General features: G+C 40.6%; 1 protein-coding gene across 2 annotated transcripts in view; it reads right to left on the reverse strand.

Moving 5' to 3' along the window:
* Positions 1–11,728, reverse strand: part of LOC106876364 (uncharacterized) — an 85,306-nt gene extending 73,578 nt beyond the window's left edge. Inside the window, exon 1 of one of the 2 annotated variants that reach the window (XM_089351224.1) lies at positions 11,303–11,728. In XM_089351224.1, the coding sequence (XP_089207350.1) occupies positions 11,303–11,339 (37 nt within the window). In that variant the 5' untranslated portion in view covers positions 11,340–11,728. Of the gene's footprint in view, positions 1–10,081; positions 10,221–11,302 lie in introns of those variants that run through there. The other variant, XM_089351225.1, reaches the window with a different exon arrangement.
* Between the last annotated feature and the right edge of the window lie 6,161 nt (positions 11,729–17,889).

Here is a 17,889-nt window from a genome sequence, read left to right on the forward strand (position 1 = left end):
GTAGTATGGCGCGCGGACCTCTACGAGGCCGAAGCTCTCCGTCAACTTCGAGATACCTCATTCTACCGCCCTCTGCCCTCCGACCCCACGCCCAGCTACCAACAGACTGTGTCCTCCACTATCCATGACCTCATCCTCTCCTCCCATCTCCCCGCCACCGCCTCCAACCTTATTGTTCGCACCCCACGCACCCCCACCATTTACTTCCTCCCCAAGATCCATAAACCGAACAACCCTGGCCGCCCCATCGTCTCCGCCTGCAACTGCCCCACCGAGCTTATCTCAAAATACCTAGACCGGGTCCTCGCCCCCCTAGTGGCTTCTCTCCCTTCCCACATTCATGACACTAACCACGCGCTTCGTCTATTCAACTCTTTCTCTTTCCCTCCCAGCCCTTCTAAGCTTCTCTTCACTCTAGACATCCAGAGCCTCTATACAGTGATCCCCCACGACGAGGGGCTGTGTGCCCTGAAGTTTTTTCTAGACCAACGCCCCAACCCACAACCCAACACCTCCACACTCATTCGTCTGGCCGAACTTGTCCTATCTCTCAACTGCTTCTCGTTCGCGGGAGATATCTACCAGCAGATCTCTCGGGAGTGGCCATGGGGACGAGAATGGGCCCCAACTACGCGAACCTCTTCGTTGGTTATGTTGAGGCCCAAATATTCTCCAGTTTCACTGGTCCCACTCCCGAACTATACGGTCGGTATATCGACGACTGTATCGGTGCCACCTCTCTCTCCCGCGAACATCTTGACTCGTTCCTCTCTTTCGTTCAATCTTTCCATCCTGCCCTCCACTTCTCCTGTACTGTCTCTGACACCTCTGTCCCCTTTCTCGACATTTCGGTCAGCATCCTCCACTCCGCCCTTAGCACCTCCATCCACTACAAACACACAGACTCACACTCCTATCTCAACTTCTCCTCCTCCCACCCTAGACACACAAAACTTTCCATCCCCTATTCCCAATTCCTCCGTCTACGCAGACTTTGTAGCGACAGCCATGACTTTGAGACTCAGTCTCAACTCATGGCTCACCACTTTAGCCTGCGTGGATATCCACCCACCACCATCCACACCGCCCTTGCCAGAGCACGTTCTGTGGACCGTGCATCTGCTCTCTCCCCCCGAACCCGCCCTGCCGTTTCCCGCCTCCCTTTTCCCCTCACCTACCATCCCACCACCCTACCCCTCCAACGCTCCATTCTCCGAGCTTTTCGGCGCCTCCAGTCCGACCCCTCCACCTCCCACATCTTCCCTAATCGACCCCTCCCCTCCTTCAAACGAGCCCACAACCTACGGGACCTCTTGGTCCACAGCTTCTTCCCCAACCCAACCTCCCAACCTGGCTCTTTCCCCTGCTCCCGTCCACGCTGCCGCACTTGCCCTTACCTCTCCAACACCACCCTCCTCACCAGCACCCATCACCGACCCTATCGCATCACCGACTCCTTCACCTGCACGTCTACCAACATCATATATTGCCTCTCCTGCTCTCTCTGCCAATCCCTGTACATCGGACAAACGGGGCGGCGCCTGGCCGACCGATTCGCGGAACACCTCCGAGATATCAACGTCGGCAATGACACCCCGGTGTCACGCCACTTCCGTTCTGCCGGCCACTCCTTGCGGCAACACCTGTCTGTGTTTGGATTGTCCATGCACAGGGGCCATCCGGACACCCGTTTGCGCCGTGAACAGGGGTTAATCTTCTATCTTCGCTCCTTTGCGCCACATGGGCTCAACTCCCCTCCACTCTTCATCTAACCCCCTCCTCCTGTCTCTCTCCCCCACCCTCCCTCCTACCACCCATCTCTCCCCTCCCCCACCTCCTGCTCCGACTCCTACTTCTTTGTACCTCTCTTCATACTTCTCTCCACTCCCACTTCTCTTCACCCCTACTCTTTCTCTCCTCTCTCTTACTCTCTCTCACTCTCTTCTCTCGTACTCCCCCCTCCCCCCCTCTCCCGTACTCCCCCCTCTCTCACTCTTACTCTCTACACTCTTACTCTCCTACTCTCTACTCTCCTACTCTCCTACTCTCTACACTCTTACTCTCTTACTCTCTCACCCTTACTCTCTCACTCTCTTCCCCTCTCTCTCACTCTCTTTCTCTTCCTTTCTTCTTCCCCCCCATACCCCTCTTCCCTCTCTCTCACTCTCTTTCTCTTCCTCTCTTTCTCTTCCTCTCTTTCTCCCCCCATACCCACCTTCCCCTCTTTCTCCCCCCCATACCCACCTTCCCCCTCTCTCAATCCCCCTTCCCTCTCTTATACCCACCCTCTCTCCTCTCTTCCTCTCCCCTCCCATACCCATCTTCCCCCTCTCTTACATCCACCTTCCCCTTCTCCCTCCTCGTCAACACCCCCTCATAAGCTCATCCCACCACACCCCAACACACTCCTACTCTACCTTCCCACTCCACCCCATCCAATTCCTTACACCCACCACCCACCCCTACCCACATACCCCACCCTACCCACATACCCCTACCTCTACCCCACACTCCACCCATGTCTTCCCCACCTCCCAACACCCTCACATCACACCACACCAATACCCTTGCATCACACCACGCACACCACACCAATACCCTCGCATCACACCACGCACACACTACAACTGACCAACTACTTTCTTCCTTTCTCCCTTCCCCCATTTTCACACTACATACGTCAAGATCACCAGCAGTCTACCTCCCACACACAGCCCCTCGTTCCCGATCACCGTTTGTTATCTCCCCCTTTCTTAGCTCTCCTGAAATAAGAATTTCTAACTTCCGGTCAGTCATTGTTATGATCGGCCATTATTATGATTGACCGTTGACTGAACACTATTCAATTTTTTTTCTCCGTATTTTTCTCCTTGTCTCCGTATTCTTTCTGTTGAAGAGCGTAGCTCGAAACGTCAAAGACTTTCCGTATTCCCGAGCGTCATACTAATATATACTTTTGTTATTTACACCACCTGTCCTCGTCTGTTGTTATTTTTTGTATATTCTCCCATATATATATATATATATATATATATATATATATCGAAATGCTAGTGTTTTTAATGGTGGCTGCTGATGAAGGATATGTTCTCTATGTGGCCTGCTTGTTTTTTGTACCTTGTTTATCATTTTGTCTATGTTTTTTTGCAACGTCATGTACCCAGATATGTATCTATATGTACATGTAGATGAAGGTATGTACATACATGTACGTATATATGCATATACTCATATATTGTTTGTATATATATATATATCATCATCATCATCGTTTAACGTCCGCTTCCCATGATATATATATTCCTATCAGAACTTAGATATTTTGGACAAGAAGCATTTCTACCAATTCTACACACCTCTTCCCTTGCATAATGGAACTGCAGCTATAACATCCTACATATATCTTTATTTTTACTTTTATTCTCTTATTTCCTTTTATTCTTCTTATTTCCATCCTTTTCCAAAATAACTCTTTATTTTGAGCTCTACAATTTCTTCCACATCGTCTCTGATGAAGGGATATCCCTAATATCCCAGAAATAGGTGTAAGACTAACTTTCTCTTCATCAATGTCCTGAAAATTCCACACAGCCCTGGCTTTGTTGTATGATTTTATTTAACACACACACACACACACATACATACATATATATATATATATATATATATATATATATATATATATATATATATATGCCTAGTTTAGAATAGAGGCAGCTGATGAAGAAAAAGTTCCATAAGTGGCTCGTCTGTTTTCCTATGTGTTCATTCTGTTGTCTGTAAAAAAGTCCGTTTTTTTGTGCTTTATGTTCCCGTACCTTTTTTGACGTCCTGTACCCGAATATGCATCTATATATACATGTAGATGTAGGTATGTACATATATGTATGTATACATGCATATGCTCATACATTTGTATTATATATATATATATATACACTGGCAACGATCTTGCTCGTAGGATTTTTGAGCAAGATCGTTGCCAGTGCCCCTGGACTGGCTCTTGTGTGGGTGGCACATAAAATACACCATTCTGAGCGTGGCCGTTGCCAGTACCGCCTGACTGGCCTTCGTAGGATTTTTGAGCGAGATCGTTGCCAGTGCCCCTAGACTGGCTCTTGTGCAGGTGGCACATAAAATACACCATCTTGAGCATGGCCGTTGCCAGTACCGCCTGACTGGCCTTCGTGTGGGTGACACGTAAAAGCACCCACTACACTCTCTGAGTGGTTGGTGTTAGGAAGGGCATCCAGCCATAGAAACTCTGCCAAATCAGATTGGAGCCTGGTGTAGCCATCCGGTTTCACCAGTCCTCAGTCAAATCGTCCAACCCATGCTAGCATGGAAAGCGGACGTTAAACGACGATGATGATGATGATGATACATAATTCTTTAACAAGAAAAGTACTGACAGGACTTCAAAATTTCAGTGAGCTAAGTCATCCTCAGTATACTGTTTGAGTAAATAGGTGTCCGATCAGGGCTGGATTAAGACCCATTGAGGCCCTAAGATTTTGGTGCCCCCATAAAAGATTATGTATTTCAAAATATAAACAATAACAAACAACAAAAATAAATTCTTATTTTTCAAAATGAAACAAAACAGTAAAAAGGATAATAATGTTTATGTTTGTATACTTCCACTTTATTTATATTTGAAAAGTTTCCTCCTACTTTTTTGAATAGTAAAGTCTTCAATCAGATCCTCAAAATTAATCTTAGGTAACACATCTGCATCTTTTGCTTAATGGTTAATCCAGTGCTGTGTATGATGATTACTACTGTTATGTTTAGAATTGAGCAAAAGATCCCCGCCTCCAACTAATGCAGGACTGAGATGGATGATGTGCACGGGGTTAAAAAATGTTCGAGCAAGCTCAAGCAGATGAAACCATCATTGGACTGTGATAGAGTTTTAACTTAACAGAGATTATATAAGGTCAAAGTGAATATGAATGTATCACATGCTGATGAGGACCTAGTAGGCAGAAACTTCAAAGTCAGTGTCAACACTATTCTTACTAAAGAATAATAAACAAGTAGGTGCAGGAGTGGCTGTGTGGTAAGTAACTTGCTTACCAACCACATGGTTCCTGGTTCAGTCCCACTGCGTGACACCTTGGGCAAGTGTCTTCTGCTATAACCTCGGGCCGACCAAAGCCTTGTGAGTGGATTTGGTAGACGGAAACTGAAAGAAGCCCGTCGTATATATGTATATATATGTATATGTGTGTGTGTTTGTGTGTCTGTGTTTGTCCCCCACCATCGCTTGACAACCGATGCTGGTGTGTTTACGTCCCCGTAACTTAGCGGTTTGGCAAAAAGAGACTGATAGAATAAGTACTAGGCTTACAAAGAATAAGTCCTGGGGTCGATTTTCTCGACTAAAGGCGGTGCTCCAGCATGGCCGCAGTCAAATGACTGAAACGAGTAAAAGAGTAAGTACTCTACCAAAAGAATTCAGGAAACCCTCAGTTTAATGTAAAATTGTTTTTATTACAACTTAACATAAAACAAACATTTACATATATATATATATATATATATATATGTGTGTGTGTGCGTGTGTGTGTGTGTGTGTATGCATGGGAAAATTTATATATATATATGTGTGTGTGTATGTATATGTGTGTTTATTTATGTATAAATGTGTGTTTGTATGATACACACGCATATATATGTATATACAACCTCTGGGTGTATTTTTGTGTATCTTCGTTTGTGATATATACGAGTGGCTGTGTGGTAAGAAGTTTGCTTCCAAGCCACATGGTTCTGGGTCCAGCCCCACTGCAAGGCACCTTTGGCAAGTGTTTTCTACTATAGCCTCGGGCTGACTAAAGCCTTGTGAGTGTATTTGGTAGACGGAAATGTTTGTATGCGTATATATATGTATATATATATATATATATATATATATATATATATATATATATATATATATACATATATATAGTGTGTGTGTGTGTGTATATTTTTGTATGCATTTGTGTGTCTGAGGTGCTCCAGCATGACTGTAGTCAAATGACTGACACAAATAAAAGAATACGTATATATATATATATATATATATATATATATATATATATATATATATATATATGTGTGTGTGTGTGTGTGTGTGTGTGTGTGTATGTATGTATGTATGTTTGCCTGCATGCATGCATGTATGTATGTATGTATGTATGCATGTATGTATGTATGTATGTATATGCATGATCGTGTATGTAGGCACACACACACACACACACACATCAACATGAGTGTGTGTGTGTATGTCCATGAATGTGTTTGTGTGTATATGTGCGCGTGTACGAACGTATGTGCACGCACGCGTGTATTTGCAAGCGTGAGAGGAGGAGTCGGTTGAAAGTCATAATCATAAATTATTTTCATCACCTGTCTTTACTGATAAAAACAAAAGTCTGTTCGAATATTAATGATGTGAATTTCTGACAATGTTCCAAAGCTACAAATATTTATAGGAAAGGATATCGTCTATTAGATTGATACTAGAACTTGACTAGTATTTTATTTTATCGACCCTTGAACGATGAAAGCTGAAGTCCGTCTCGGTAAAATTTGAACTTAGAACGTAGAGATACATCGAGAATCGTAATGCATTTTGTCCGACGCTAATAATAATAACAATTCTTTCTACTATAGGCACAATGGCTCAACTGGTATTTATTTCATCGACCCCGGGAGGATGAAAAGCAAAGTCGACCCCGGCAGAATTTGAACTCAGAACGTAGAGATACATCGAGAATCGTAATGCATTTTGTCCGACGCTAATAACAATAATAATTCTTTGTACAATGGGCACAAGGCCTGAAGTTTTGGGGGAGGAGGAGGCAAGTCGATTTCATCGATCCCAGTGTTCAACTGGTACTTATTTGGTCAAACCCGAAAGGATGAAAGGCAAAGCCGACTTTGGCAAAATCTCAGCTCAGAACGTTAAGAAAGTCACATTGATGTATCTTAATGTATTTTAGTCCGATGTTAATAAAGATAATGATGATGATGAAGGTGACGGGAATAAATAGTTATAATTCTTTCTACTACAGGCACAAGGCTTGTAATTTGGGGGAAGTGGGCTACTCGAAACATCGATGCCAGTGCTTGACTGGTATTTATTTTATCAACCCAGCGGGGGGGGGGGGGGGTGAAAGGCAAAGTCAACCTCAGCGAAATTTGAACTCAGAATGTAAAGAGACGCATCGAATTATCGTATTGTATTTTATTCGACGCTTATTATAGTAATGATAATAATGATGACAATGAAGATAATAGTAATAATAGTTGTTTCTTCAAAACAAGGTCTTAAGTTTGAATTTTATTTGTAGCCCAAATCACAAAATAAATACATAAATAAATAGAGATTGTCCTGGAAGAATAGTATGGCGTGCGTAAGAAAATAGCTGCCGCGAAAAGAGGAAGGTTTACTTGCCAGGAGCGAGCGATACACAGTTTGCTAATAACAATGTCGGTTAACAAATCCATCGAAGAAACTGGAGAAGGTTTATGAGAAATGACAACATTTAAAAACAAGAAAAGAAAGATTGAAAGAGAAAGTAAGAAAAAAGAAGTGTTTTTGTGTGTGTGTGTGTGAGAGAGAGAGAGGGAGAGTGAATGAATGAATGGAAAGTAGCAGAAGAAATGGAAAAAAAAAACAAATATAACAAAACAACGACAATAAGAAAAAAATGACATGAAATGAAAGTGCCTTCGATGTGACACACATACACACATGTATGTATAGCTATATGTATGCATTGTATGTGTGTGTGTGCGTATACACATTCATATATGTGTGTATATAATTTATATATATAAACATACATATGAGAGAGAAAGAGAGAGAGAGAGAGAGAGAGAGAGAGAGAGAGAGAGAGAGAGAGAGAGAGAAAGAAAGAGAGAAAGAGAGAGAGAAATGACTGGCTGAAATAGATAATTCTAGAGAGAATATATAGATAGATAGAGAAATAGATAGATAGATAGATAGATAGATAGATAGATAGATAGATAGATAGATAGATAGATAGATAAATAGATAGATAGATAGATTAGATGGATAGATTAGATAGATAGATAGATAGATAGAGAGAGAGATAGATAGAGAGAGAGAGAGAGAGAGAGATTGTGAGAAAAGACAGGCGGAAAATGTGGAAAATAAACCCAACAAAATTGCACAAATACAAATTATGTAAATAAATGATAGAAAGAAAAAAAAAAAAATACGAGTTGGAATTTCAGGAATATGCATTGAGTCAAAAGACACCTTGACGTCTCTTATATTATGAAGACAGTTGACGGTGGGAAGAGGAAATGTGCATGCGCACACATGTAGCAAGTGGTACGTGTGTGTGTATGTGCAGGGACACAAGTGTGTACATGAACGGACAAGTGTGTGTATGGACAATCATGTGTATATGTTTGTGAGTTTATATGGTTATGTGCGGCTGTGCGTTTGTTGTATGCATTAATGTACAAAGTGTGTGCATATGTGTATGCGTGGGTTTGAATGTGTAAGAGTACAAAAGTGTGTCTGGACGGGCAAGCGTGTGATGTCGGTAGTGTGCAAGTGTGTGCCTGTTGTTATGCATGAGCGTGCAAATATGTTTGTTGCATGCATTTATGTATAAGTATGTGTATGTGTGTGTGTGTGTGTGAGAGAGAGAGAGAGAGAGAGAGAGAGAGAGAGATCGCGTGTATATGTGAACCAAGATCGCACCTGAGTTTGTATGTGTATGTGTATGATTGAGCCTAAGAGTATGTGTGTGTGTGTGTGTGTGTGTGTGTGATCGCACCTGAGAGAGAGAAGGAGAGCGAGAGAGAGAGAGAGAGAGAGAGAGAGAGAGAGGATGTAGAAAGAGATATAGAGAGAAAGGGAGAAAGAGAAAGAGGGACAAAGTGAGTATGCATGTGTGATTGCGCCTAAGGAAGAGAAAAGGTGTGTGTGTGTGCGTGTGTGCGTGCGTGCATGCGCGTGTGTGTATGCATGTGTGTGTGCGATCGCGTCTTAGAGACAGATAAAGTGTGTGTGTGTGTGATCGCGCCCGTCCCCGCCTGTATGATAACATGACCGAAGAATGTAAATTTCGTCTGCTTCTTTCTATTTACCTCTCTAAAAACGAGACGAGGAAAATAAACAAAACACAAAAAAAAGGGTTGTTTAATGTAAATAAAAGCGGATTCCAGAAAGATTAGAAAGTACAAGAAAGGAGGGCACACGGATGACTTACGGAGAGAGAGAGAGAGAGAGAGAGAGAGAGAGAGAGAGAGAGAGAGAGAGAGAGAGAGAGAGAGAGAGAGAGAGAACTGACGAGATAGATGGATTGACAAATAACCAGAGTGAGCGCTTGGACAGAGAGAAATTGTTACGAGCGTGGAAATCCGCTCTTGTTAATTGATCTTAAACGAAGTGAGGAGGGTCGTAAATAAGTCACCATATCAATCCCAACAGCCACTTGGTCCTTTCCTTCTTCTTCGTATTATTTATTCTTCGACTTCTTCGTTCGACCTCTTCCTTATTTTTCTTCTCTCTTCCCGATCTGCGCGCACACGCGTGTTAGTTGCTACGCCACGTACGATTGTGCGTATACACAACCCCTGCTTTACCACAATGCGTGTCTATTCAAACACATATTTAATACACACACAAACAAGCACACACACACACACACACATTTACGTTAACAGTTTGTATATATATATATACACGTGCATACATACATACATACATACATTCATACATACATACACATCTGTATATATCTATGTATGTATGTGGTGCATGATTAAAAGTACCGTCTATTATTTAATGTGTAAATGTAAGTGCGCATCTGTATGTATACATACATACATACACATACACAGATACATGCATAGTCATACACACGAGTATATATATATATATATATATATATATATATATATATATATATATATATATATATATATAATTTATATATATATATATATGCATGTGTTAGATTATGTGTTGTTGGGTGTGTTTGTGTGTGTGTGTGTGTGAATGCTTCCCTTTCAAGCGGAGTGCTTAGAAAAGTAAATGACAGACCTGAGCATGGAAACAGACAAGAATGGCTCATTTCGTGTCGCACCTGGTCAATCAAGGGCGAAAGATATATTTGGAGAAGAAAATTGGTCGGCGGAGGTGATGGATGGATGGATGGATGGATGGATGGATTAGCAGGTGAGAGCGCTGTGGGTGGAAATGATGATAATATACTCATCCGCCTCCACAGAAACGAGCGAATGAAGATATATATATATATATATATATATATATATATATATATATATATATATATATATATATATATATACACACACACAAGATTAGGTAGATATATAGCTAAACAGATACTGTAAGCGACTGATAGAAAGAAGATGGTAGGTATAACAAGCACGGAAATCCGCTCTGTTGTATTGTTAGATCCTGAAAGAAGCGAGGCGGGTTTCAAGACACCACCATATCAATCGGAAACATGAAATGAAAAGAGGAAGAGAAAAAAAAAATACACGGAACACAGAAGACACACATGTATATGAATGTATATAACATTCCTTATTAATGATACAGTGAATGCATAGTCCATTTGTTGCGAAAATGAATAAATTGTAAATCTGCTAAACTGCTAAAATTTATAATTATTTGCTCTGCAATTATCTTCATAACTTATATTGGGTGTTTTGAGTCCTGTTCGGATTTAAATCTCCTTGATCACAGTATCAAATGTATACCCCTCTCTCTCTCTCTCTCTCTCTCTCTCTCTCTCTCTCTCTCTCTCTCACACACACACACACATGTATATACATACACGTAGGAACGAAGAAAACGAAAGAAAAGTGTGTATGGGCGAAACTTTAACGTACTTGTGGATCGTTACCCGTTTACCTATATAAACAGATGTACATCTTTGCATGCATGCATGTATGCATATGCATATATATATATATATATATATATATATATGTGTGTGTGTGTGTGTGTGTGTGTGTGTGTGTGTGTATGTGCGTGTGTGTGTGTAGGCAGTGTATAGATGTAGAGAAAGAGAAGAAATTGAAAGAAAATGAAGAGACTAGGAGGGAAAGAATTAAAAAGACAGTAGATGGAAAAGAATTTAAATGAAATGAAGAATTGAATGGCTGAATGAATGGATGAATGAATGAGTGAATAAGTGAGTGACTGAACGATTGATTGAATGAATGAATGAATGAATGAATGAATGAATGAAAGGAAGGTGGAAAGAAACAGAAAACACAGAGTAATGCTTACCGTCATGTCCTGTATCACTAGCAATACTTGAGGACATTGAAATATCCAGTTTTTCTTAATATGAAATCCAGCTAACTGATCGCTGGCATTATATAATCTAGGATGAGTATTCGTTCGTATATTTGTGGCTGAATTAATCTTATGGTCTTTGCAAGGTTCTTTCTGTTTGTTTGTTTGTTTGTTCGTTCTGTGGGAAGTATTCCTTTTTGCTACTTTTTTTTTCCCCTCCTCTTTTGTCTGTCGTCGTCGCACAAATCAAAACAGAAGATCCAACCAAGCAAACATTCGAAGGAGCAGCCCGAAAATAAAAAAAAAAATTTATGTTGTTCGCTTCCCCAACAACAAGCTGCAATGTGATGGTGACGTCACTCGCCTCAGCCCTCCTCCAACTGCAGGCAACACCATGCCGCTAACTGACTAAGGGACGTAACTCTTAATTGCAAACAAGCCCTTTCCTTTTCTTTCTTTCTTTCTTTCTTTCTTTCTTTCTTTCTTTCTTTCTTTCTTTCTCTCTCTTCCTTTCTTTCTTTCTCTCTCTTTCTTTCTTTCGTTCTTACTTTCTTTCTTTCTTTCTTTCTTTCTTTCTTTCTCTCTCTTTCCTTCTTTCTTTCTTTCTTTCTCTCTCTCTCTTCCTTTCTTTCTTTCTTTCTTTCTCTTCCTTTCTTTCTTTCTTTCTTTCTTCCTTCCTTCCTTCCTTCCTTTCTTTCTTTCTTTCTTTCTTTCTTCCTTCCTTTCTTTCCTTCTTTCTTTCTTTCTTTCTTTCTTTCTTTCCTTCTTTTCTTTCTTTTCTTTTCTTTTTCTTCGTTATTTTCTCTCTTTCCCACTTTTATTTCTTCTTTCCTTCATTCCTTCTTTCTATTCTTTCCTTTCCTTCCTTTTTCTCCTCTCCTCTTTCTCCCTCTTCATTTTTCCATTTTTTCTCTCTCTTTTTCCATTTACCTTTCTTCTTTTCTTCGTTTTCCCTTCCTTCCTTCCTTCCTTTTTACACCTATTTCGGTTCCAACATAGCATTGTAGTTATTTCAACTTGCCACACCCAACTCTTTTACCATTTTATTACGTTTTTTCTTCTGCATTTCTTGCCTTTCAAAGTTTTGCATTGATTCTGTTGTTGTTGTTGTTGTTGCTGTTGCTGTTGTTGTTGTACCATAACCAACGAGGGTTAAAGATGCCAGGGGATTGCTAGTTTATCTTTTACCGTTTACTTGTTTCTGTCATTGAACTGCGGCCATGCTGTGGCACTGCCTTGAAGTGTTTACTCGAAAAAAAATTGATCCCAGCACTTATTTTAAAGTTTGGTACTTATTGTATCGACCTCTTTGCTGAACTGCGAAGTTGCGCGGGACGTTAACAAACCAACAACGTTTTCTACTGGTGATAATGACAAACTCAAACACAATAACACTCTCACATACATACATACATACATACATACATACATACATGCCTGTGTACATATCATATTAAAAGTATATATCCCTCAAAGTATATATACATACTAAAAGTATATATACCAGTTGAAAGCCTTCTAAAATGTGGTGTTCGTCTCGAGAAAGCATCCCCTATAGACGTATAGTGTTAAAAACAGAAAAATATCAGTAGCAGGTGAATGTCACCCTATAGTGGTATTGGAATTACAAAATGAATACATACTTATAAACATACATACATACATACATACATACATACATGGTTGGCACTCCGTCGGTTACGACGACGAGGGTTCCCATTGATCCTATCAACGGAACAGCCTGCTCGTGAAATTAACGTGCAAGTGGCTGAGCACTCCACAGACACATGTACCCTTAACGTAGTTCTCGGGGAGATTCAGCGTGACACAGAGTGACAAGGCTGACCCTTTAAAGTACAGGTACAATAGAAACAGGAAAAAAGAGCGAGTGAAAGTTGTGGTGAAAGAGTACAGCAGGGTTCGCCACCATTCCCTGCCGGAGCTATGTGGAACTTTAGGTGTTTTCGCTCAATAAACACACACAACGCCCGGTCTGGGAATCGAAACTGCGATCCTACAATCGCGAGTCCGCTGCCCTAACCACTGGCCATGGCGCCTCCACACATACATACATACATACATACATACATACATGATGATGACTATTCACTGGTGACTGAGGAAGACAATCACTGACCATTGCCCATGCAAAATTCCAGCAATGCCCGTGCATGAGGTTAATGCACAAGCAGTCGTCTTCAGGTTTCGAATCCGCGGCATCTATGCTTGCCGTGGCGCCCTCCTACTCGACGGAGTATCGGATAGTTCCCTCACCGGCGATTGCACAACCTAATATCTTAGGTTCAACAAGGCTTGCACATCACCTCACGGACCCTCTCCGCACCTCCATTTACATAATTCAGAGACATCCTGTGCCAATATGGGCCGCAGCATCAGTAATGCGTGAGCGTCATGACTTCAAGCGCAAGCAAAATATCCCTACAATCTTCAATACTATTATTTGAATATCTGGTTTTATATCAGAGGAACCTTTTCTTTGAGATTCTAAGCTAAAGGGTGCTTTACTCCCAGTCGTGTTCCAGCACGCCAGACACAACCCGAAATTGATAAAATGTAAGGAATAGCATTCTAAATTCTTAGTCAGGATTCGAAAAACATCCTAGAGTTCTCTTCTATTGTTCTCGTCATTTGCACTAAGAAATTTATGAGAGCAAATCGTCACATACAGAAAAGTTCTACTCTCTAGTGAAACTCAAGTCAAAGTAAATAACAGACGAAAAACCCCTTGCTTGGTATGACTTAATTTAGTTAGAAAAAGAATATAAATACGGAAACCAAATTCATTTCCTCCTTTTGTTTGGCACTGGCGGAAGAAGCACCTTACGGGAGGGACTACACAACTTTCATCCCCTCTCTACCTGTCTAAATTCTTTTACTCTTTCTCTTTCCCTCTTTCATCCGTTCTCCTAGCAGTCGACACAAGGTGAACTTAACTACCGACAGAATGGATTACAAAACTGCAAATAATCTCTGTACAACAACAAACAACTCGAAGAAGTTGTATCTTACATGGTAACGAACAAACAAAAGCTATATCAACTATTATTTTTCTTCTCTTTTTATTTATTCACTACATATAAATCGTTACACACACACACCGGCAATTAATTCTAAGATGTACACTTAACAGTGTGCAGCAGTTGCAGCCCGAACGTGCGCAGGTCCAAGTGAAGAACAATGTATCACTGTATTATAAAATTACTGTATAATGAAATATGATGAGCTTCGATAAAGTTTCTTATTTCTTTACTGCCCACAAGGGGCTACACACAGAGGGGACAAACAAGGACAGACTAACGGATTAAGTCGATTACATCGTCACCAGTGCGTAACTGGTACTTATTTAATCGACCCCGAAAGGATGAAAGGCAAAGTCGACCTCGGCGGAATTTGAACTCAGAACGTAGCGACAGACGAAATACCGCTAAGAATTTCGCCCGGCGTGCTAACGTTTCTGCCAGCTCGCCGAGCTTCGATAAAGTTTCCGTCTATCAAATTCACTTACACGGAATTAGTCGACCCGGGGCTATAGTAGAAGACATTCGTTCAAAGTGCCGTGCCGAGGGACTGAACCCGAACTCACGTAGTTGCATAACGAGTTTCTTAACCACACAACCATGCCGGCGCTTGAAAACTATTTTTCAGTGAAAATCTATTTCTTAGCAGCTAGAGTTTTTATGTTACTTTTATTGGTATACCGTATCAAGCAGAAATTATCACCTTTGCCTTTATTACCATTTGTTAACTATAGGAGAGATAGATAGATAGATAGAGAGAGAGAGAGAGAGAGAGAGAGAGAAGAGAAGACGCTTTCTTTTTTTTTCTTCGGCTCCTCTGGAGTGGTCTGCTTGAATAGTTGTGCGAGTTGGGCTGGAAAGACGTCTGTCTGTGTTCTGAGTTCAAATTCCGCTGAGGTTGACTTTGCCTTTCATTCTCTCGAGGTCGATAAAATAAGTACCAGTTGACTACTGGGATCAATGTAATCGACTACTAAACCCCCCCCCCACTCCTACCAAAATATCAAGCCAATTTCACAACGTAGTTTTGAAGACTGGATATGAATTAGACAGGCCGCTTAGTACAGTCTTTCTCAAGGGAGATGTAAAGAGGCTACCAAGGGCCGTGATGGAGATTGAAAAGGAAGCAGGTAAATTACCATGTTTAATGAAATTAAGAATTAAAAAAAAAATATTTAAACTTGTCCAAACTCAATGGTGAAGGAAGAATAATAACATGGATGAGAACTCTAGGAGATAAAATAGTTTGCAATCACAGAGGCAACGGGGAGAAGTACTCCACCCACAAAAAAAAAAAAAATCAATAAAGTTTTGTGATGTGGAAGGAGAGGACGCTGTTATTCGTCGGTTTGAGAACTACTGATTTCGTATGAGTTCTATGGGAATTGATATAACGAAACCTGACTATGTATGTATGTATGTATGTATGTATGTATGCATGTATGTATGCACGTATGTATGTATGTGTGTGTGTGTGTATGTATGCATGCATATACGTATGTAAGTATGAATGTATGTATGTGTGTGTATGTATGTATGTATGTGTGTGTGCACGCGCGCACGTGAAGGTACGTGGCCTGTCATGGTTTCGATTCCCAGACCAGGTGTTGCGTAGATGCTCCAGTTCATTCAGGAATATTGTTGTGATTTTGGTCACAGGGATCAAGATAGCAACAAAAAAAAATCATTATACACACACACACACATACTAATTATACATACATAAGTACGTACACACACACACTATAAATATGTGTGTGTGAATGTGTATGTGTGTGTGTGTGTGTGTGTGTGTGTGTGTGTGTGTGTGTGTGTGTGTGTGTGTGTGTGTGTGTACATACATCTACATATCTATTCTATATAAAATTCTTTGTCTCTCTGTCTGTCTATCCTCAATGCATTCTCAAACGGCTCCACCAAACCAAATCAAATTTTACTACGTAATAGTATTACACCCCACGAGTGTTAACATGCAATTTTTTTCATTTCCATTAAAACGATATAATATTTTATAGAGATAATCTTTGTATAGTCAAATATAGTACAGGACATTTTATACCACGACGACGACTACGTTACATTTTGTATATGAGTGTATATGTGTCTGTCAGTGTATGAGTGTGAATGTATGAATGAGTGTGAATGTATGAATGAGTGTGCATGTGTCTGTTAATGTGTGTGTGTTTCTGCGTTCGACGACAATGTCACATTTTGTATATGAGTAACTCTGTGTGTGTGAGTGTATGAGGGTGTATGTATCTGAGTGTGTATGTTTCTGCTTTAGGTACGTTATTCAACATACACACACAGCATCTACACATACATATACATATGTGACGACTTACATGCGTGAGTGTATGTCTGTGTGTGTCTCTCTTACTATATAGTATTACTCCCCACGACTGTCAACATGTATGTTTTTTTTCATTTCGATTAATGCAATATAATATTTCATAGACATAATCTTTCTATAGTTAACTATAGTAAAGGACATTTTATATGAGTGTGTATGTATCTGTGTGTGTGTGTTTGCGCGTTCGATACGTACGAGATAGTAAAAGACATTTTATACCATGACGACGACGACGACGTTACATTTTGTATGTGAGTGTGTGTATGTCTGTGAGTGTATGTGTGTGGGTATATGAGTGTGCATATCTGTCTGACTGTGTGTGTGTTTCCACGTTAGGCAAGTTATTAAGTACACACACACACACATCTACACATACATATACACATGTGACGACCGCGTGAATATATGTCTGTATGTGTCTCTCTTACTATATGTATGTCACTGTATGTGAGAGTGTATGTGTGTTTCATCATATTTTGTATATGAATATGTATGTGTCTGTCATTGTGTGTGTGTTTGCCGCTTCCCCAAGCTTTCTGGTCTTGTGCCTAAATTTGAAACCATAATTAACTCGACCCCATTTCTTGACTGGCAATGGATTTTATCAACTATAGAAGTATGGAAAGTAAAGTTGACCTTGGGAGGATTCGAAATTAAAAAATAAAAGTAGTAACTAAAAACTGCATGCATTTTGTCCGGCATTCTAAATATTCGGCCAATCCACTATCGTGAACGGAATTGTTATTGCAGTAGGAGCTAGAGTAGAACGTAACGCGTAGCTTTGTGTAAAGGTCTCGGTGATAGGAAGAGCGTTTGTAGCAACACCTTGGTGATATTTGAACCATAGCTCTCAGATTTTCCCATTCTAAGTACTAAATATATTTCCATAAAAGGAAAAGTATCATCATAAAAGAAAAAAAAGTGTCATCATAAAAGGTATTGACGTCTACAAAAGTATGGCTTGACTAATGAGCTCTAGCCGCCATTTTATGGCCGAGGTGACAAAGTCTCAAAGAAAGTAAGCGAGTTTCCACGCCAAGCAGTTTGAACGTTGATTCTAGGATAGTTAACAACTATACATTAACTGGCAAATTTCACCTTACATATTTAAGCACCCTACTTACGTCGTAGTCGACAAAAACCACTAACCGCTACTTGTTTTATGTCTAGTAACAAATATTGATCAT

The sequence above is a fragment of the Octopus bimaculoides genome, chromosome 4 (genome assembly GCF_046866305.1).
Source record: "Octopus bimaculoides isolate indiv1 chromosome 4, ASM4686630v1, whole genome shotgun sequence".
Classification (NCBI taxonomy): Eukaryota; Metazoa; Mollusca; class Cephalopoda; order Octopoda; family Octopodidae; genus Octopus; species Octopus bimaculoides.